The 22,107-nt window shown below is 39.3% G+C and overlaps 1 protein-coding gene across 2 annotated transcripts in view; it reads left to right on the top strand.

The window, feature by feature from the left end:
* LOC108673414 (homeobox protein homothorax) overlaps window positions 1-22,107 on the top strand; it is a 152,896-nt gene that overhangs the window by 125,861 nt on the left and 4,928 nt on the right. Inside the window, exons 9-10 of one of the 2 annotated variants that reach the window (XM_047884554.1) lie at window positions 4,140-4,190; window positions 20,484-20,647. In XM_047884554.1, the coding sequence (XP_047740510.1) occupies window positions 4,140-4,190; window positions 20,484-20,647 (215 nt within the window). The remainder of the gene's footprint in view (window positions 1-4,139; window positions 4,191-20,483; window positions 20,648-22,107) is intronic. The other variant, XM_047884555.1, reaches the window with a different exon arrangement.

The following is a 22,107-nucleotide window of genomic DNA, read 5'->3' on the forward strand; positions in this document are numbered from 1 at the left end:
GGAATACATAATGTGTCAAATTTCCCGGTCATAAACTTTTAATGAGTGAAAACAAAGTAGATAATTAGTGCATGAAAAAATGGGAAATCGTCGCGTTATTTTCCCGTTTACCACTCATTTTGAAGTGGTCCTGCACGGGAATAGTATGGCGATCCTTGGTGCGGTGCATGATTTTTTTTGTTTGGGTGCGTTGTGAGGAGGGAGGTCGAGGTCTTGGTTCCCCTGCTGTTCATTTAACGGTGGATCTTGAAGGCATTTGCTGGGTAATTCACGCAGATGCCGCGCTCCTGCAGCGCGCCTCTCCAGGGGCTCCTGCGTGGTCCTGCGCTCCGACCTATACTCTTCCTCCTATCTATGCTTTCTTTGTGGACGCGTTCTTCTCATTTCTCTACGGATTTACCATTGTTTTGCTTCTTCGTTGTAGGGTTTTTTGATCATTTTACTCACTCACTTTTGATTTTACTACTTATTCACTTGTGATTGGTAATCTTGCTGATAATTTTGGTTAGCTTTCCGACCAATGCATTTTGCTAAAAAGTACGAAAATGCAATTCGATGTTTTTCGTTGAATTTATTTTTTTTTCCTTGTGAGTCAATTTCAATCCTAATAATTTTCTATATTCGCAACATTTTTGATATATGGAACAGTACAAATATGTTAAATTATTCTTTGAGGATACTTAGTAGTTTATTTTTATTTTCTCTTGATTTTGTTGCGGCTATGACAAATGAAACCGCACATTGGACTGACTGAGGTTTCAGTTGTGACCACACGATGACGCGGTCGTAGATATGCCACAGCTTACACTTGGTTGAGTACATGCGTAGAGGTGGTGGGTGACTGAGGTAGATCAGAGTTGACAATTTGGCCGGGAGGTCTTGCAGTGCTCGTAGTGACTGCAGCTGACAATTTGCATCATGTGATTGTTAGGGAGGGACAGACGACCAGTCTACGGTGTACAGTTACTGCCATTAGTCACTGTCAGGCGAACAGGGGTGCGATCCTGGCGTGAAAGGGGTGTTGCACTCCTGGGGTTCGACACGCGTTTTCGCGTGTTGCTCCTGCATCCAGCTGCAACACTCGGCAGCATCATAAATCTGGCACTGTTATTCAATCCTTTACCAGACATGAAATTTTCCTCAATCAATTCGCAAGATGATACTTGTCATTACGGTTTATAGTTGGTTTCCTGATAAATTCTGAGTTATCTGCTACTTGCGCGATTTTTATCTACGAAGCCTAGTCCAGATATTTTGTGGTGTCACTCGCCAGAGAGCGTCACGTTCTATATACGCGGCTCACCGGCACCTGAATTTTCCGGCGCCTCGTGAGCCTCCGGCAACTTTATTCGTGGCAGAAAGCGCTCGAGGAGATCCTCATTTTTATCCTTTTTAGCCGTTCCTGGAAAAGAGCAAGTGATTCGAAGAAGGTCCTGGGACACACCCGGAACGAATGGCACAATGGCAAGAGAATGGATTTATTCATGTATTCAACACGAGGATCATGCAGGTCGTTCCGCGCCGTGACTCCGGCTTGCAGCGGCGCGCGTATGAACCGATCGCGTCGAGTGCTTGTCCCGAGCGGCTCATTCCCACATATATATAGGATTTCGTGCTCTCGTATCTCGCCCTGCAGGTTTCATTATTTCCTTACCGCACTTCACAATTCTTCCAGAACTTGTTCTTCATTTCGACTGCATTATTTCTATTACCTATGCCGACTGATCCAATTGGGCAACATTTTTCTTATTTAGAGATATAAATGTACCAAAGTTAGAGAATGCTTCTGCATGGGTTCGTACGAATTAAGACTGTGGGTTACTTTGGTCTATTCTCGGAATCCCAATCTTTTCGATCTTCAAACGTGTAATTATATTTTATTTGATCCTTTCAACTTGTTATTTGTCATATAATTGGCACGATATATTGAGTTGGCCGTCATCTCTGGTGTCTGCAATCAAGCTTGTTGTTCAGCTACGGTGTTTTGTTGGTAGATTAAAGTAAGAGATAACAGATTCGCTTCGTATAAGAAGAAACTTGCAAGCGATGTCCTGGATGTTCCGGACTTGGTTAAGTCTGGTCACGACCGCCAAAAACAAACTATGGCGTCGATCCTTGTCATCGATTTGCTTTGGCTCATTCTTTCATCCTCGCTGGGAAACAATTGATCGCTCCAATTTTTTTCCTCGTAGGGCGCACGTCTTTCGCTGGTAATCGAGTGCGGCGGTTCTACTGTATCGGTATAACTAATCTAATTACAGCTTCTGCATAGAGTCATCTGATTATTGTGATATTTCTAGTGTTATTTTGTGGAGTTTCCTGTGTTTCCTTGAATATTGTTGACTTTTATATCTATTAATGAGCAAAATTGTTTTATTTGTAGGGTAGGTAGTTTACAAATCATAAGATAATTGGTCTTTAGGTGCATGAAGCATCTCAATGATTCTTAATGACAGATAACTTGCTTCCAGTTCGGTCTGTTCCCATCAGACAAGAGCGGTGTTCGTTAATGGATTACATTTGTTAGTTTGGCGATGCTATTCTATTGCAATGAATAGTTTTTACCGATATTTTTGTTTCCTCGCGTGCGGGCTGTCTCTGACAAAGTTGCTATTTGGAGCCAATAAATTTCACTCGTTGTCGGGTGAAGGAGTTCTTTGGCGTAGGAAACTCCCATGTTGCTGTTGTTGGTAGAAAGTTACGAGGCGGCTGTGCCTCCCTCAGGCTGCAGGCGTGAAGGATGGCATCTTCTATCGGCCTGCCCCCTTTAACGGCAGCTCTCCCTCTCTCTACTCTCTGCTCTCCCTCGGTCAATGCCTGTAATCTCATAAACTGCGCTCTTCTCCTCCATTACGTCTCACACTCTCCATTTGATTGGCACCACTCGCGTCGCTTGTTCGCGTCTATTGCTATGCACGGAGCGGCTCCTCTTCATATAATCTGTTAGTGAGACATGCTAAACTCTTGCAACCATCGCAACGCCAGCGATGACCGCCTCATGCAGTGCACTTTATCTCCTCATAACTGACACCGCCAGAGGCATGAAGGCACAGGTGCTTTAAGCGCCGTATCTCTTCGTTTTTGATCGATATGGAGATTATTATTTGAAATTCAGAAATGCTTTTGCCTTCATTTGGAAGTTAATTTCCCTTCTGTCAGGTGTGTGAAAGCCGAACATAAATCTAATTGAATCGTTGAATTTTTGGTCGAGATTTATCGTGATATAGTACACATTTTGCGTTACAGGAAGAGAGAATTCCTGATTTTCTAGTACGGTGGACTGTAGGACGCAATTGTATAGATTCTGGAAACCGAGTTTATCCTCATAATACTTTTAGGAACCAACATTACAGCATGTATTGATTAGAGCTTATGATTTCTCACGTAGAACTCTACCTACCACCATAACAGAAGGCACGGAAGGAATAAAAGCAAGCAAGAAGGATGGCATTGACGCTGCTATTGGTTGGAGTAGCTGGAGTGTCACCGCAATTGCCGAGTGTCACTGGATGATGGACTCGTGGCACTGCTGCAACTGACAGGCGCAGCTTTCTCTCGCCTCCCAATGGTTGCTTGATCCTCAGCACAAACGAGCTTCTTCACCTAGCCCGCCATCGCTACAGCTATCCAACCAGGACTCGCTTGCTATAGGCAACCTTGTGCCCGAAATAGCAAGGAAATCAATCAAAACATTCACCTTGGGAAACATTTTTTTCCGAATGTTTCTGATAATCGATCGAGGGAATCTAGATTTCTTATTCGTTAATTACGTTCTCTAGTTTTACATGAATATTGGCTACTGATTCCAAGAAACCACAAAAACGTATTAAATCTCGTAACTTACAATGTTATGACTTGTTGTTTGTTATTTAGTGAAACGACGCTCATCTTTCGTCTAATATAATACGAAACGGCGGCTATCCTGATTTTCCTTTCATGGTTCCCTCGTTTTCGTTGCATTCATTGTTGCATTCCTTGGTTCAAAGCTCGATTAAATCGTGCATAGTTACAAAACTCAGGAATGAATCCTCGGTCGTGTAAGATGTATTCGGTAATGTCGACGAGTGTATCGCCTGGGATGCGATAAATTGCAACGTCGATATATAAAATCCTGCCTAATTTACTGTCTCTCACCCCAGGTAAGAAGAGCCCAGGAGGACTTCAATCAAGACTCTTCCGTGAATTCGAAGGTAGGCACAAATTGTGTCCTTCGTTGTTGTCTTGTGTACTGACTCTTGCCTGAATTGTGTGCATCCGTCGTGACCCTGCACTCCTTAGGGTATATGCTAGTTGACCTCCGTGTGTTGCATTCGAGTCCTATTTCTTTTCTTACCGCCTACCTTCAACATTATTAAGACCACAACTTCATCACTCGACTTCACTCTCCGGTCGATGTGAGAAATTGACCAAAATACACTGTATTGCTTTATTGGGAGGTTTCTCTAAATATACTCATTTTAGTTGCTGCGACACTTCAAACTGTTATTCTTTGCGTGATTTAATCGTAATTTATTTTAAGCTGTTATGCACTGTGCAAAGTCATCACAACTGATGATCTGTTTATTCCTATAATGTACCTCCATTTTGAACCTTGGGTCTGCCTATTATAAAAGATCCTATATGTTCTGAGGACCTGCAACTTCGGCAGTGATTGTATTCCCATTTCGAAAATTTCCTCGGTTAAGACTTTGCTTTGGCATATCTGGTCATTGAATTTTATTGTCTATACTGGTAATCTGTTCAATTAACTTCTAATGACTCTCGTTCAATTAACTTCTAATGACTCTCGATTTTTTCGTTTTCGTCACGGTTCGTTCAGTTTTATTGCAAACGGTACGCATTCATGATTTCTGTTTCACGAGCCCAGCTCGTTTCATTTAAACCAAAATTGATGGCCGATCAAAACAGTTGGCTTTGATCTGTTTTTTTTTATAATTTCAACTTTCCTGTGTTTGTGAACTCGTTTATTTCTTGGTTATGGTTATGCAGCCAAATATTTCTGTATTAGACGATCATTACACATTTTTATTGATTACATATTAATTAAGTTTTTTTTTTTTTGCATGATCGAGCTTTTTGGCATATCTTCGAATTCTTGTTCCATTTTTTTTAGCGTTGATTGCTGTTGAATGTTATAATAAAGTTGAGTATTCTCGATAAGCTAAATTGTTCCTCTACATATGTTTTTGTGTGTTTTGTTGATTAATGAACCGTTTATTTTTCGTACATGAGAGCGGCTGTTCGCGACAGACTGTGGGAAAATACTCAAGAGGGGCCATATATAGGCTGTTGCAATTTCATATTATTCTTTTAGAGTTTCCAATTGCTTGCGGTTCATGGTATTTGCGATAAAACGGATTATTCATTAAATTTTGTTAAAAATTCTTTCAATTCCAACGGTTTTCAACCAACTGATCCGCGTTTGCTATTTTCTGTTAATATTTGTATGGTGTCTGTGAAATCACAATGCGAATTGCTCTTAAATCAGAATTGTATTCATAAACATCTATTTTAATTAATTAATTAATTATAGGCAATAACGTTTCGATGAAATCGCGAGGTGTGAATAATCTTGTAGTTTACTGGCAAGTCGCCTATTTAGTACGGTACGAGTAACGCTGTTGTCGCTGCGATTGCGGTGAGACTGTCGACCGACTGCAGCGAATAAGGGCATGAATGCTGAATAGACGTTGATGGCGCGTATATGCGCAGATTTAAATCATCAAAGGTGTTCTGCTCAATCGATGCTCTCCTAAAAAAAGAGTTCATTGGCGGCACAGAGAGAGAGCGAGAGAAAGAGAGGGATGGCAACAGAGCCACGAGGGGTCGCGGTCACGGATGAAAGCAAATGTTCTACGGTCGATATGAGGCTTCATATTAACTGCTCGGCCTTGCTCGACTTCAAGCCATACCTACATTAACTCGCTGTATAGGTACGACCTGGTCAATATAAGGACGTTTTCTCTCATTCGCCTTGCAGTAGGTTAGCATTTGCATTGTGCACGTACGTATACCATGATTGTATATCTATATGAACATCATAATTATTACGAGTGTATAGTTTCTATCCTCTGATGATTGGCTCGTTAAATTTCACTGGTATTTTTATATTCATTTCCATTTGCAGTATTTGAGAAGAGCTCTTTTAGGAGGTGATCTTTACTCGGGTCATGCGCTCACAATCTTCTAGCTCTCCTGTCGGGAAAATTGACATCTGTTGAACCCACGAACCCTGTCTTTAATATATTAAATTAACTGCAATCTTTTTGCATTGCTATAAATATTGATTGAGATACGAGCGAGACTTTATAAAGTAAGAGCCACTGCAATTGACCAGACACTATCGGGACGACGACCTGTAGTATCTGGCAGGGCGCTAGCAATATTATACGAGCTTTTGAGACCCTCGTAAGGCACGTTGAAGTAAGGCTTCGAGGACGTCTTGTGCTTTCCCCTTTAAGAGATACAAAATGGCGACGAATGGCGGGGGCGACAGGTCGAGGGGAGCCCTCAAGGCTCAACAAATGTGCAAGGATATCTTATAAATTGAGGCTCAGCGCGACGTTCAATATTATGCTCACGCTTGAAGGATCTTTCTGGGAAATGACCATCAACTAAATGCTTAACTTGACCCTACGAAGAATCGAAATTTAATGTCATTTTTCTCTTAATGTAAATGTCGATACGCACACCCTTAAGGGTGATGCAATAAATCCTGATAATTGCATTTATTTTCTTTTCACGTGCAGGAAGTGAACCAAAAATTCACGAGGACCTCAATGGTATAAATTTACTGACAAATATTGTTAGGGGAACAATTGTTTAAAATACATATTGATAGGTGAACAATAAAACATCAGATTCGTTCGTGATTTAAATAGTTTAGCGCAAGCACAATACATTACTAGTTGTAGCGGAGCTCTCTGTCTATTAGCTACAGGGAAGGCGTGACTCTCTCATTTGGACGGCAGTTGCTTGTCCCGCCGTGACTTAAATTGAGTGCGAGTGCTCATAAAGAATTCCTCGATGTCAACTGAGGGAAGCGAGTTCCTGTACTGAGATCGATGCTGCATGAGCGCGACATACCCCGACCTTATAAACTAAGCTTTGCCGAACGTGGTCTTGAATTATCAAGCGGCAGCGGAGTATGGAATAACTTCTTCGCCTGCGCTCTTGTCCAACAATTTCATGAATTACGGCAATAATGCAAAAAATGTTATGTCACTATATTTGAATACTGCTTGAGTTCATGACAGATGTTGATACTTTCTGCAGATAATTAATAATGCTATTACCTATGGATTTTCTCACCGTAACACTTAACTAGCCGTTCTCATACAACGGCGACGTTAAAATCCAAACCATATATAGTAAAACGCCTCTGCGGCTCTTATGTTCATTGACCAAAGATCGAGCTTGGTCCGAATTTTATCGCATTTCTGTTCTAAACCATATTTCGTAACAAGCTCTGTGGTGTTCTCGACTTTAAAACAACTGTTCCGTGAAAAGGATGATTTAAAGTTGAAAGTTCTTACCATGTCTACAAGTCGCGGCGAGGCTGCGTGAGCCTTGAAACCTCATGGGGAAGCTTGTGTGGTTTTCGTCACGCTAATTGACTGCTTTCTTCCCACACTCATTACCTCGTAGCAGCAACTCCTCCTCAATTCTTCCCCTCCTGCCAGTATTATGCATGTTGCTTTCATGCATGTTCTTATGCTCATCCATTCCTCATGCGTTTGCCATTCATCTAACGTTAATTGAGAGAGAGAGGGGAAAGTACTTTATAGTTAGATATGGTTCTAATAAGTAAGCATTTTTAAATTCATATTTTCATGCAAATTCTTACTCCTAATCAAATATACCGTTAGAGTGATTAGGCAATCAAAGGCGACGTTTTATATTTTCGCGTGCTTCTTAATTAAAGGACGAATTTGTTGAATTAGAATTTATGTGCGGATTAATTTGTTCGCTTGCGCGTGAGAATTACCGACGTACTGAAATGTTCTCTGGTTTAAATGGTGAATTGAAACAGACTACATGTGTTATTTTATGCAAATGCTACCTCAGTAAATTCAAGTTTTGAGCGTCGTCGGATAATGTTAGGCTGAGTTTAACCACGTTCAAAGAAAAAAAAAAAAAACCCAGTAAAATGCCCACCTGAAAAACGCCTGAAAAAAAATCCTCTTGAAATGAATTTTCTAGCACCTTTCAAGGGTTTGATCCTCCTTGTTTTTCTTGGTTCAGCGGCGTTTTGGCATTGACATGTGAGAAATTGTTCTCTGTCAGAGCTTCTTCATTTGGCGTTTTTTTTCTCACACTAAAGCCTTTCTCATCCTCACCTTCCCCTCGGCCGTCACTCACTCATTTCTCAGCGGATGACTGCGTGAGAGACGCGAATTCCACACATTTAGCCGCATTCAATCTTTCTCTTAACTGTAACAAGCGTAACTGAAATGCGTTTGTCAATGAAAGTAAATTCTCGCAGAGTTTGGCATTTCATTAATTAATTCTACGTAACTTAATCCCTAGATTGTTAAGCATGCATGCTCTTGAATTATTCACGTCAATTGACTTAACTGTACAATGATTAATTCAGATTCCGTGCAGACATTTTTGTCATTGTATCCTATTTGTTTCTTTATTTATTATGCATTCCTTCTATGATTGGATTGCAAATTATCCGATTATGGAAAGTTTCTATCATGATTTTAAAATAATAATATGTCAATTATTGGACTATTGCTATAGATTTCTTACCTATTGTGTACATAACTGAGCTTTTGATTCCTCTTGACTTCTTTATGTTAATTTTACAATTTACATTGCAGTTATTTATCAAGTAAATACGCGATTTTTTCCTTATTTTCTTCGACTGGTCTAACTAGCTAAGAATCGTGCGATAATTTATCTAGTTGCACCGTCAAATTCTAAAGCGATTTAAGTGAAGTAGGGTGTTTTTCAAGACATTTTGAGAGCAGCTTTGCAGAGCACACGCCCGTAACCCCGCGTGACCCGCGTACGTCGTGTAAGGCTCGTAATAAGGCCTGTGCGGTCACAGCGCGTGATAAACCGACCATCCTAGCTGCCTCATTAATGCTCTCCATAAACCAAGGCAACCTTACCGGGCATAAATCTGTGGCAGCTTCGCGTGTATACGCGCAGGATCGGATTAAAACAGCACCGCAACTGATCACTTCGCGGTATTGTGTTATTAAGATTGCTGGCCGCTACCTGCTGCTCTTAATGGAACTCACAGCGTGCGAGTTTGGCATAAAATTATGCATGTATGTTTTAACACTCTGATTCTAGTAGATTAAATAGAAGCATACTGATTTTTACTTGGCTCCAAAATTTATATTGTTATTCCGCATCGATTTTGTCAATGCTCGAAATTCGACCCCCCAACATAAATTAAATTTCATGTTTTAATGGCTTTGTGAAACTCTTCTTAGCGTCGCAAGAGCGATAAAGCTCTCAAGCTATTTTTTTTTCCTGAAGTCACAATACCGAATGCCTCGCCTCACATCGATAGTGTCATCAGTTCTCTCCTATCAGCTTAATTATGATGTATTTTAGTAACCGTAATAATTTTGAAGAAAAGAACTACGATTAACGTTAGATACACGAGTTTCGCAGTCTTCATATATTGTCAGTGCGGTGGTTTGCCGTCCTACCAGCGGCAGCCTCCTATAAGCCACAAATCTCCGGAGCTCCTCTCTGAACTCTAAGCTTGAGTGACACATTAATAGCGCTATTTAATTTACGCGTGCAGTATTCTAATTTCCTCAATTCACGAGCCTCAAAAGCACCTGTAAGGGATCTTTGAGAGCATCTTTAGCCTCGATGCAGCCTGATATTTCATGTCGACGCTGCTTCACCTTGGCTATTTATTTGCTCGCTTCAACGTTCACATGAATGACTACCCCCTTCACTTTATTCCTATGCAAATTCAGCGTTACATACTTGATCATTAGTCATTAGTTTATTTATTTAACTTCACAAAAAATCTATGTTTGTTCCACCAACTATGGAATAATCACAACGCTTGAATTTGCTTATAAGGTAGATATTTTCATAGTTTAATTTTTTGAAGTTTTCTGCATAATACTTTCGAGCTTTTCTTGTGATGTTGCCATATTTCTACTGCAATTCCTTATAATCCTCCTGACTTTTTTAGTTTGATTGTATCTTACAATATTATTTATCTCCAATTCTAAATGAACCGATGAAGTTTTGTTTCTTTGCTTTAGGTCGATCTTACTTTCAAAGAGATAGAGATGAACAGCTTACGTGTCCTCGTATCATTTGGCACATAAATATCGAACTTTCGATTATAAATCAGACATTCCCGCGCAAAGAGAATGTATCCAATAAGGGAATTAAATCTTCTTATTCAACTGTTAAATGAATACGTGTGTTGTGATGAACGTTGTTTGTTTTGTGTTGATCGTACGTGATGAGGGAAAGGCACTAGCATCAGTAACCAAATCTACATGACCGTCGATCAGTTGAACGAGTTTGCGGTGTGTTGTGCGGTCTTCAACACCTTCAACATCCTCGCTGCCCCGCACATTTGGCGCTCTCGTAACCGCAACTTCCGCTGTGTCGGCCTTTTCTCTCTTATCCTGTGCACTACATTCCTGCTTGTAAACTGTCTTCATTAGAATTGTATTGCTGTTGATTTCTACGTGGCATTTATGTATTAACTTTTCACAATATTCGATACTTCTGCTGCCTGTTTTAAAATTAAGCGAACTGTATTTGCGACGACTTCCTCGAGTGTTTGTGCCTCAAACCTTACATGATTCGGAGGCGTACCGCATCCGCACCCACGCCCTCAACTTCCCTTCATCTGCCGGATAATCTTCCACTGTGCAGATTATCCGATAGTATTTTTCTTAACTTGTCCGCATTTTTAATGCACGGCTTCAAATACGAAGCAGATTTTTTTCGCGAATTTTGCACTTTATTACAATTTCATAACATTTATTCATGCGTTGTTTAGGCACTTTTTAGCCTAAATCGTTTTTATTGGCTTCGTTTTTTATAAGAATATTTTTTCATATGAAAAGTATTTATATACGAACCAATCGCAAAATGTTCATATTTAAATTTATTGTTGATCGACATTCCTTGCTACCTCACACGTAAATTCAGTTCGCATGTAATCCACTGTGCAATTTTATCCAATTAATTATCGGTTCAAGTAATAATGTCGACGTGTGTCCTTACTAATGAATGAAATTACCTAGAATCTCTTGAGATCCCGCACTTGATGTCTGGGTGATCATCTCTAAATTTATCTTGAACAAACACTTGGTGTACGAAGTGAAGTATGGAGCAGACGCGTCCGCCTATCGCGGACGCAGCGTTGCTTATCAAACTCTTCCTTTATCACGATCACTTGCGCATTTCTTATAATGATGTGGCTTCTCAAGAGTGCTCTCATTTCATGTCTGCGCTAATTCTATTATGAAGATAAACTAGAGCGATACGAGTGATGGCATCTCACGGCTCGTAAACTACAAGTCTTCGATAAGCTGTTAAAAGTGACACTCTGAAGCATTCACCCTACAACGTGTATTAATCGCGAGCCTGATAACAGCATCTCTTCAAGAGCCACAACCAAGATAGCGAGCAAGTCATGAATTCTCACTAAAATATTTCTTGCTCCCTGGTAATCTTTCTATTTGCTGTCTCATAATAAATTAGTTTTTTTCTACATTCAGATTTTACACAAGCTGATTCCGACGAGTGTTCCTTAATTAAAAGTGATTGTTCTGCTACACTAATGAAATTTTTATGCACGGCAACGATAATAGTGAATAATATCCTCATCCTACCCATTGAATGCAGTTCTCGATTACTAGTATCGTGGAAGTCCTGAGGCATTTGAGTTGTATTTCACTGCCTGAATTTAATTGAATGTATAGCCTACATCTGTCAATATCTAAGTTATTAAGAAAGATTCTCAGAATGGAACGTGTTATTCGATAATTAAAATACTAATTTTTCTGGTCTATGTTTGGATGTTGTATTAGGAATCTCAGCAATTGAACCGACAAAAGCAATACCGAGATGAACATCTAGTATTGTTGAATGATTTGAATTCGATTTGTAAACTGTTGTAGGTATATATGTGCTCTGCGTTCCGTACCTTCTGCACTTTGGTGCGGGACGATGAAACAAAAGAAAGTACTGTTATGATGACCAATCTTGCTAGGCGCTCATTTTGTGTATCATATTTTATCTGTGAGGCGGCGGCAGCTGGAACCATCAAAGGTGTTTGTTTTGCGAGGTCAAAGATAAAGCGTGTAATCTAAAGCGTGCATTATCGTCGAGAGCCCCGATAGCGGCGTTAAAAGGACCTCTCTGTGATGAGCTGTCAACTCTCTGTGCTATTTCTTTAGACAAACCGATACTATGCCTACTTGACCTCACACCCACACTTCCTGTACGGTCTTCTTCAAGCCATCTATCGGTTATTGCATTATATATACCATTCACGTACTTAAATATTGTTTTATTCAGAAGTGATATTTATGCTTCCTGGACGCACAAATTATTTGCGGCTAGGCCAGCAATTTCTTCAATAACTTGATATAGATATGATAATTCGTTGGTACAATGTATTGATATAATTTACGTTCTCGCTCTGAAAGTTGTTTATTTAAGATCAAAACATTCATTTTTCTTCCTCATTTATATAATTTTATGAACGTTCACGTTTGTTTTGTTTTAAGTTGAATGACAAATTAATTAATTCCGGTCATTCTGGATCTTTATTTGTTAACATAATTATATATACATGATTTTTGCAGCTTCCCAAAAGTCAAAACATGTTTCTTTCTGCTCTGTCCGAATTAAGTGTTTATCTTCATTATGCGAACTTGGATTTTGGTCGCTCTTGAAATGTTATGGTCGATTCTTGCATCTACCTTAGTGCCGGTGAAATTTCAGTGCATTTTTTTTCGTAAAAACCGGGAAGTATCTCGTTATTGATCGCATTTTGTGTCGTGTATTGAACCTATTAAGACATGTATCTCGAATAAATAATAGATGCTCGGATGATTAACTCTGGCGTTGACCTTACTGGTTAGATATGGCAATATTTCCATCATAAGCTAGCGTGCGTAAACGTTATATTCTTGATGTCGCTTGCAAACGGGCAGCCTATCCGAGTGTACCAATCAGCGTGGAGTAAGTGAAATTCCAGTCGTTTGTTCCGTAGAGTTTTGTCCATACATATCATTTACACGTCTGTATTCGATTGATTGTAACAGTTACCGCTAAGTGAGGGTTTGGGGAGTAAGTCTCAAACTGTTATTCCAGTTGATCTGTATTGTGCATGAGTAGATTTTGTCGTTGATTACTGTGTTAATTATTTTTTTCATTGATCGTACCTAGCAATTCTGGTCACGGGGCAGTCAATTGATCGTCCAGGTTATTCGTCGAGGTTTGGTATCAATAGAGAGAAAGGCTTCATAAAGTTCTTTCGTTCCGAGCGAGCTTGCAAAGTGGAAATGTCATCAATGTTTCATCGTACCACGATACTGTTTTGAGAGTCAATCTTATTGATGTGTGACATTTGATTTAAGTTGGTTGGCGGTACTGAATAATCATGAATATTATTTATAAAGTACTGGGTTGGCGAGCAATGCTGTAAATTTAAACAAAGGCTTTCCCAAGCAATTGCGGTTTTCATCATTTCATTGGTGAAGCAAAACGGTCGAAGTAGAACCGATGTCGGCAAGCGTCGGCGGCGTCCCGCAATGTAAGTGGTGTTCACGGCACGTTAACGCGCGCTTAGTCTTGTCATCTTAACGTCCACGATGAATGTTGCTTCTAACCGCCAACTTTGCCTCGAGGTCCCGACATTAATTTGGCGTCGCGCGAGGCGCTCTTGCGCGACTCACCGCTGACGCCAATGCACTCTTGTATTCACTCTCAGCCGAGTTATTTAACCGTGCATCAAGAAACGAGTCCGTGACTTTGCTCTGAACACAATTGTTGCACACATTTAGAGAACAACGGTACAGAGACGGGTCTGCCATCTATGGAAGCTGATGCTCGAACTTCTCAGGCATTGACTGCAATTTAGTAACCAGCATTCACACTGAATAATTTTCCTATCCTAAGTTCATTTGAAAGAAATAAACTGTTGGCACACGGAGACGAGAAGCATATATGCGGCCTGCTGCATAATTTTTTCGCTACCCGCAGTCTCGACAACGCATTTCATAGTGTCTTTTAAGCTGCCATATACATTGCCGCAGCACACGGGTGTAGCAGTCGTGCTTCAGCGCTGCTTAGGCTTCGACTGCCGTACGCACGCTTTGATGCTGCACACCCCATTTGCTCCTCATGTCAAGCGTGAAATAGCGCATTAAAAATTAACGCTTCCTTGTGTTCTATATTTTTTTCGATTAAGAAATATATTTTCAAGAGTTAATCTATAACTTCTGTATGGATATCCGTGGCCTAGATCGTACGTGAAAACTATTGATACGGGTCCCTTGTTTTTTGTCGGCTCCTACCGCATCTGCCCCTGAAAGTTTAAATCAAGCGCACGCTTGAAACTCGTGACATCAATGATAACAAATTTTTTGTACTATATTTCTTATGATTAAAATTATTTTTTTATGATATCTGTTGTGCATGCCACTATCTGTCCCCGTGTTATGAAAGAGATTCGTGCATCTTGCATGCCTAAATTCACTTGCATGACTCATAATGTGCATTGACAAAAATTTGTAGTCAAGCTATTCCCCCTTAACACTAACAATGCAATTGTATGTTTAATCTTTTTTGTCACCTAGCACTTTAGGCTATACAAATGAAATAATACTAATGAAAAGATATAGTGAAAAATATTTGCCATAAATGTTAATATTTAGCGCATAGTTTTGTGAGCAATTTCCTGTCACTATTTTCCTATCCTATTTGATACACTGCAGATTTTTCATGTAACAATATATAATTCATTACCTGTCAACTTATTTTTTTATACTCTAAAAGCCAGAAAGTCATTAATTTAGGTTCAAAATAATCCTCTTCGCAATTATCATTTGAAGCATTGACTTATGATGTACATTTGTTCATTGTGCCTTGGAAACTGCTCCAAAATTGTCATATTTGCAATACAATTTCAAGCATTATAAATTATTGCAAAATATGTTAATGTCATCATCCAAATTCATGTTAATAATGTAATTTGTCTATTTTGTTTCAGGTGAGGCATTCGAAAACTTCAATGGTAAAGTTCTTCTAATTGATAAGTGTTTTAAGTGTGATATACTGAATAAATACGTAGTAAATGAACATATGTCTGTGGCTATAAGGAATAAGTTTTGATATATTTGCAGGTGTTTCTATATTATTTCAGTTGTATTCACTTTTATCTTGTTGTAATTTTATTTTCTTTACACATGTTTGTTTTATAGTATTATAAACTGCCTCATGACAAAATCTTGACTACCTGTTCTACTTTGCTACTGCATTTGTTTGTCAGACTATAGTATGTCTGACTTGCTCGAGTTCTTGATTGCCAAACACTATTTAATCTAGTTGTTAATATTCTTGTTATGGACTTTTTCTCATTCCTTACATTTTGAACCTTATTTGCTCTTACACATATATTTTGTTCTGTTGATTTTTGCACATATTTTTGCTCATCTTGCTAGGATTTCTCCTCCTAGTATTTCCTTGCGAACATTCCTTCCGTTGAGCTTGATTTAATTTCTCTCACCTGCGTATGTTATTTCAGGGCTTTCATTCTATCCCAGACTGACTGTAGAATCTTCTTCCGTTTCTTCGTCAGATCTTCCCTTGTTTCTCATCGTGATGTTCTATTTCTTGGTCACGAACCTTCCCTCACCCGACTCATATTGGTCTGGGTCGAAAGGCAATCTTGCAAGTCTCTATATCGCTTGAGACGGCGGCCTCCTCTTCTCGCTCTCCTAAATCTAGCTGCTGTCACTCTCACTTCACACTAATTAAACCTATTGTAAGGCCGTCCATTTGTTGCCGTGGTGCCTCTGCTCTCGTGTTGCTCCTGCTGCCTGCCTGTCTGTGACTCGCTCATCACTGCTCGCCTATCATACGAGCCCTCGTAATATTAACTCTCACCTCGCATGATTTTACTCTAAAGGTTAAACTTCTTCAGTGTCAATGGATTAGCATTATACTGGTTTTATTGATTAAATACAGGACGGAATATTTTTTGGTTTCGAATTATTGACTAACTTAGCTTCTCATGAGCCAGATGTACAAGTCACTTTTCGGTGTTCATTACTATTCCAACTTAATAGCTTCCGTAATAATGTAAAATTATTTTTCGTTTTTCCTGTCTTCGGTTGATGATCAAAAAACGAAAACTGGGCATACATAAGTACCCAGCAGTGCCGAACAATCATGTCATAGAGAGTTTAGTGTTTATATGCGATACTTTCTGCTGCAAAATATAAAATGTTGTTTCGGCTATTTTCGGCAGTTATTTTTCTCTACGTGAGTTGGGTTTATTGTACTTATGAGATTATCCTGTTTCACTTGCCTGTAGCAGAAAAGATCACAAGTCCTTCTTATCCAATCAATCCAATGTTCTGGTAGACGAATATCATAAATAGTTTGTGGCGTTCTCGAGTACGGAAACGTGTAACTGTCAAGAGACGGTAGTAGCATTATTGGAGATGAAGGAAAACTGTGAAGAAGGAAGACTGTGAAAGGTTTCCTTATTCTAAGAATACCGTCCTGTTTTGAATAATCTGACAACCGTTAGCAGATCTGCATTAATGAGCCCGATGCTGCAATTCCTAGTGTTATTCTCTCTCTAGAATTAACTTTACCCATTTTCATTATTGTTCGTGAAACTCGGAAGTTGTAATTATCAGGCAGATTTAGAAAGATCTTCTCACTTGGAAACTCACTCAGATTTACTTAGAACTAATAGTACTTGGTTGTCAATTTTTTCCCAAGATACGATAGAATTACGTTGATTGCAAGGATCTTTGAAGCTGTTGAGGTGAATGTTAGCTCACATCAACATCGCTGTCGCATGTTGGGCATGAGTCCAGATACTAGCAAAGCCATAGCAGCCGTCGAAGTGCCTGACTGATCACTGAGCTCTAGCGGGCACCCTGCGGTCCGAGGCTTCTCTTGCCACTTCAACTTTTATTATTTTTGCCTGTACGTGCAAGTCAAGGTTTAGGTATCAAGTATTCCCAACTATTTGTCGATATTTTTTATATTCTTTCCTCTCTAGTCAATATTACTATTCACCATAGGGTCATAATTTCTCTGTATATAGGTGCTGAGACGAAGCACTCGTTTTCATTTTATGAAGAATTTATATCCTTATTTATATATTCATTACCTCAAAAAATGCACGATGAAATGAAATCTGTGCAAAATCTCCGAAAAATTATTCAGAACTGTTTAAATTATATGATCATAAATTTTTATTGAAAATGCTGATCAAATGAGAGTGAGGATAGAGTGACGGAAGGGTTGCGTAGCAGTGGTGCGGGCAGGTCACGCGTGAGAGATACGGGCGCGAGTAGAGCTGGGCTTTATTGGCGTGCCCCCTGCCATGCTGTGCGACAAGTGACAAACAATTACACGCTCAACATCTCCTTATGATGAATCCCCCAGCATATGATGGATGGCCGTCCTGCATGTGCTCTCACGTGCCGCTCATGCCATCTCTATGTTCTGTGTGTGTGCTACGTACCGGTATCTCTCTAATCTAGAATGCGTTTTCTCGCCAAAAATGTTTGTACGCAAAGAATGTTCTAAGATTTCTATCTCTCCTACGTTTGTTGTATATGTTTAACTCGTTCAAGCTTAGTTTCAAGCTTCAAATTATAAATGAGTTATTGTTCTCAGTCTTTCGTGAAATGACTTCAAAGAAGGATTATTATTTTTTTTTTTCGTATCGTCATTTTGTGAGAATCGTAGCTAAAGCGCGCTTATGACAACTTGGGTAAATAATTATACCGAGATGCTCGTTCTAATAATTTTTACAACTTTCTAATAACGATGCGTTAGTTCAAATGCGTTAGCTTTTTAATTCATTTCCTTTAGTGTCCGGACTACTACATCGGCCAACTTCATTGGTTTAACTTTATTTATGTCGTGCAATGAAATGTATATCATATTTGTTTATCATATTTGTTAACACTCGAAGCATTTCTTTTATTTACTATTCATGTGATGTCCTTTATAAATGTTAAGAAGGACTTCTCGCGCTTACGAGTCTTATTCCAATTGATGCGGCTTAATCCTATTATAGTCCTACTGCTTGCAATGATAGTCTGGTGGCGGGGTGACATCATCTTCATGATGCGTGCTGTGTCATGCACCACGATGTGTTCGCAGCCACTCCGGGCAGATAACGCGGTCCCGTGACATGTACATTACGTAAATGATGCATGTCTGTAATTTATAAGCGCTTCGATTCGCCCGTGCCCTTACCGCATTCGATGTGTATTTATCCGTTTGTACCAGATTTTTCTGCAATTTATCGATAGCGCGATTTTCATTTTAATTATTCATTGAATAAATTCGTTCAAGAATATTATTTTTGACTATAAGACCTATTTTTAGGTACATATGGAATGAATTTCATTCGCTCGATTCGATTTCTTTCAGCGCGCTTTGATATTGTTTTGCTTAGTCCTAGCTTGCCTAAGATCAATCTATATTTTTTTTAGTGTCAGTTGACAGCGTCAATTCTGATGAGACGATGGTAATGGTGTTGACCGAGCGGCTACCGGAGATACGCGTCCACACACACGACCTTGTTGGTTCAGCTTTGCCTCTATTTTCGCCCTCACTTTGGTTCTTGCTAATAGCTTCCCCGAGCATAGTCATCTTCGTCAAATTATTTTTGACCCGGAATTATGGCTGTTTCCGATGCGTATTGCGAGATCTCCATAAAAAAAACTGAGTCGATCTGTGCAGTAGGTTTGGCGCAAATAATTTAAAAAAACGCATTGCATTTACGTTTCTTCGGTATTTATAAAGAAAACGATCGTCAACGCGGAAAAGTTTACGGATACAAATTCTCAACATTTTCCCCGATACTCTGTTTTGCAATGTTAATTCTACGTTTTTCCTTTCCGTAACATTTGCTAGAGAATGCCAATAAATAGTACGGATTTCAAAAACGAGTTCCACATTTTAAATTTGCAATTTCCTCACGAGAAGTAATCCTTCCGACACTGAAAATTATATTCTTATTGACGCCACACTTGTGCATGGCTCGTGTCCCGTATGCCTTATTCTCTTACTAGCAATTATTTTTTTACCATTATATTCCTGGAGATTGTGAACTTCACTGTTTTTTACAGTTTTTCGATCTTCGCAACCGAGCTGTGAGCATCGGAATTTTTGACCTAATATTTTTTCCAGTACGGAAATTTCCATCGTTCGATGATTTTTTGAGGAAGATCGTAGGGATCGTTAGAAATACATTAACTTCTCAGCCATATCGATTATTGGCCTGAGCGGTGAGGTCGAATGCCTGGTAAGTGTATCATTAGAGGACGAGCTGAGGAAGCAGGATCTTCCACGGCAGATCTGCACCCTAAACTTGATGAACGATCCAAGAGAGCGATGATCATTCACGATTGCGGAAGCACCAAGTGTAAGAATTGCAGCCTGCTTGTCTTCTATTTCATACGACTCGAATTGGCCACTGATGTTTCGAAATTTTTGCGGATTATTTATAACATACATATTGTATCCTATAAAATTGTTTTCTATTGTTTCGCAATGTTTAGGATATATTGGCGAAAATTTCACGGCCAAAATTTCGTTCGTTAGAATGATAAAATCATTTATCGCAAAATTTGTCACATTCTTCTTATTGAATTTGAACCCCTTTCACAATTTAATGGTCATTTATCAAAGATAGTATATTGTTTTATTCGTTACTCGTGTATAGCTCATGAACTGACTTTCACCCACGATCATGAATCGCTTACAGATCTCGCAGCATCCTTGCACACAGAGAGACACTATTTATTCAGTAGTAATTTATGAGGTCTCGTTCTCTTCAATTCGCATTCAACATCTTTGTGCATGTACAATTCACATCTCTAAAAGACTACTCTGGTGCTTCTCCGGTCTTATATTTCCAATTTCATCCCTAATGCATCTTTAACTCCCCTCTTCTCCCTCACTTGTTTTTCTATTTCTCTATCCTGTGAATTATTTTAGCTCTAACAATTTTGGTTTTTGGTTATGTTTATATAAATTATTTCTGTTCTCCATTTCGTTTAAACTTTAAACTTACTGTCCTCTTTACAAAGTTTTTGTTTTCTTATGATATTTGGTTTCACAGAAGTTTTGGCTTCATTGCACTAAGTTTGGCTTTGGTTGAAGAATTGGTTTATGCGGTAGCCATTAAGGACGTTACGAGTCCTCTAGACTTCTAGGGACGCTCTGTATTTGACTGACATGGATCACTGTTGTCACACCAGCCTGGTCTCCTGGTGCTACAGGTGACGCAAGTAACGCCAGTCTAGGCTCTGGCGACGGTACTGAAGAAGACGAAGACGGAAGCAAAAAGAACCAAAAAAAGCGAGGCATCTTCCCTAAAGTCGCGACCAATATTCTCCGAGCGTGGCTCTTCCAACACCTCACAGTAAGTCTTCGTGTTATACTGTAGTCACATTTTTCTAACTCAACTCTAAACAGTACCACAAATTCACTTAGTTCTATGTTTATACCTCATTTAAAAGCCTATACTCCTCCAGGCATCTGACGTTGAAATAACTTTTATTATACGGTGTTTTTTATAAAATCAACTCCAAACAACTCATTTGCCTTGAGGATGAGGGCTGTGTTTTTTGCCTTTTTTATGTTATAACATTTTATAATTTGCACACATATATATTGCTATATTTTGTTTCTATGGATATTTTTCGTATGAATCATTCATCTATCATAAATTTATGCACTTTCATGAATATTTTGTGTGAAGCTAAATCAAGAAACTATAAAGCAAGATTTGGTATATTGACAGATTCTGCCCAATGTGAAATCTGAACGAAAAATTCAATTTAAAATAATACGAATATGAGGTTACTAGTAAACAATGCAGAGAAAGAGAGAGCTAACTCGTCTAGGTAGTGCTTCTATATGTACGATGATCATGAGTGTGTAAGAGTGACTATGCACTATCGCTGTGTTCCGCGTAGCAGGCACATTTCTTCAGTTGGTTGCCTCTTCGAGTGCTTGCCCAACTAAATATTCAAACCGAGAGTGCAAGACGGATGGCTTGCCCAGAGGGCGTGCGCGGACCTCAACGCGGTTCCCTTCCGCGTTTTTTGCCTCGCTCTCGGTTATGCCTTGCTTGCTGTTCCCTCTGTCGACCCTGCTAATTATTTCTCCATAAAATTCTTTTATAATTTACAAATGAACAGAATAAAAGTAAAATAATGTTCGTTACACGAGTGCTCCAAATGACACTGCAAAAGCTTATTTTCAAAATCTTTATTACATTTAATACCCCCATCCGTTTCAACCATTTTTTTCTCGTTAAAATTCACTGGTAATTAGCAAAATGTATTTCAAATTTTGTTTTGTTTCTCTGAATCTTCGTTGCTAGATCTGGATTTAGATTGAATTTCCATTGACTTAACTGGGTATGTGGAAGCTGGAATTGTATTTCACACGAAGTTGCTTTAGAGCTTCAATATAAGCATTGTGTTTGATGGCTGGTAGCCATTTTAGAGGCGGCTCGGCGTACAGTCTACTTGTTTGCTGGACAACAGTCATCCGTCTTGAGGTTGCCAACCTTTGGTGATCTTCGGAGCAGCGGTGTTTGAACTTGCTTCCATTTCTGTTGACTTGCTGTAAGATTTCTGTTTGTCTTGGAATCTCGTGTAAAAATTGCAGCTGATGTTCGCTCTTCTGTCTCTAGGAGAAATTTTTGGCTTCTGTTTTGATGTGATGGTAAACTTCAAGACTGACAACTCAGCGCCCTGCTCAACTTGTTGACCGTAGAGCACCGGCAGACAGCGAGGAAAGAATAAAACTGATTTCAATTTTAACGTTTCCAAAGTCCTTCGAATTTCCGACGTCTCATCTATTGTATACATT

This window comes from Hyalella azteca, unplaced genomic scaffold (assembly GCF_000764305.2).
Source record: "Hyalella azteca isolate HAZT.00-mixed unplaced genomic scaffold, Hazt_2.0.2 contig15593, whole genome shotgun sequence".
Lineage (NCBI taxonomy): Eukaryota > Metazoa > Arthropoda > Malacostraca > Amphipoda > Hyalellidae > Hyalella > Hyalella azteca.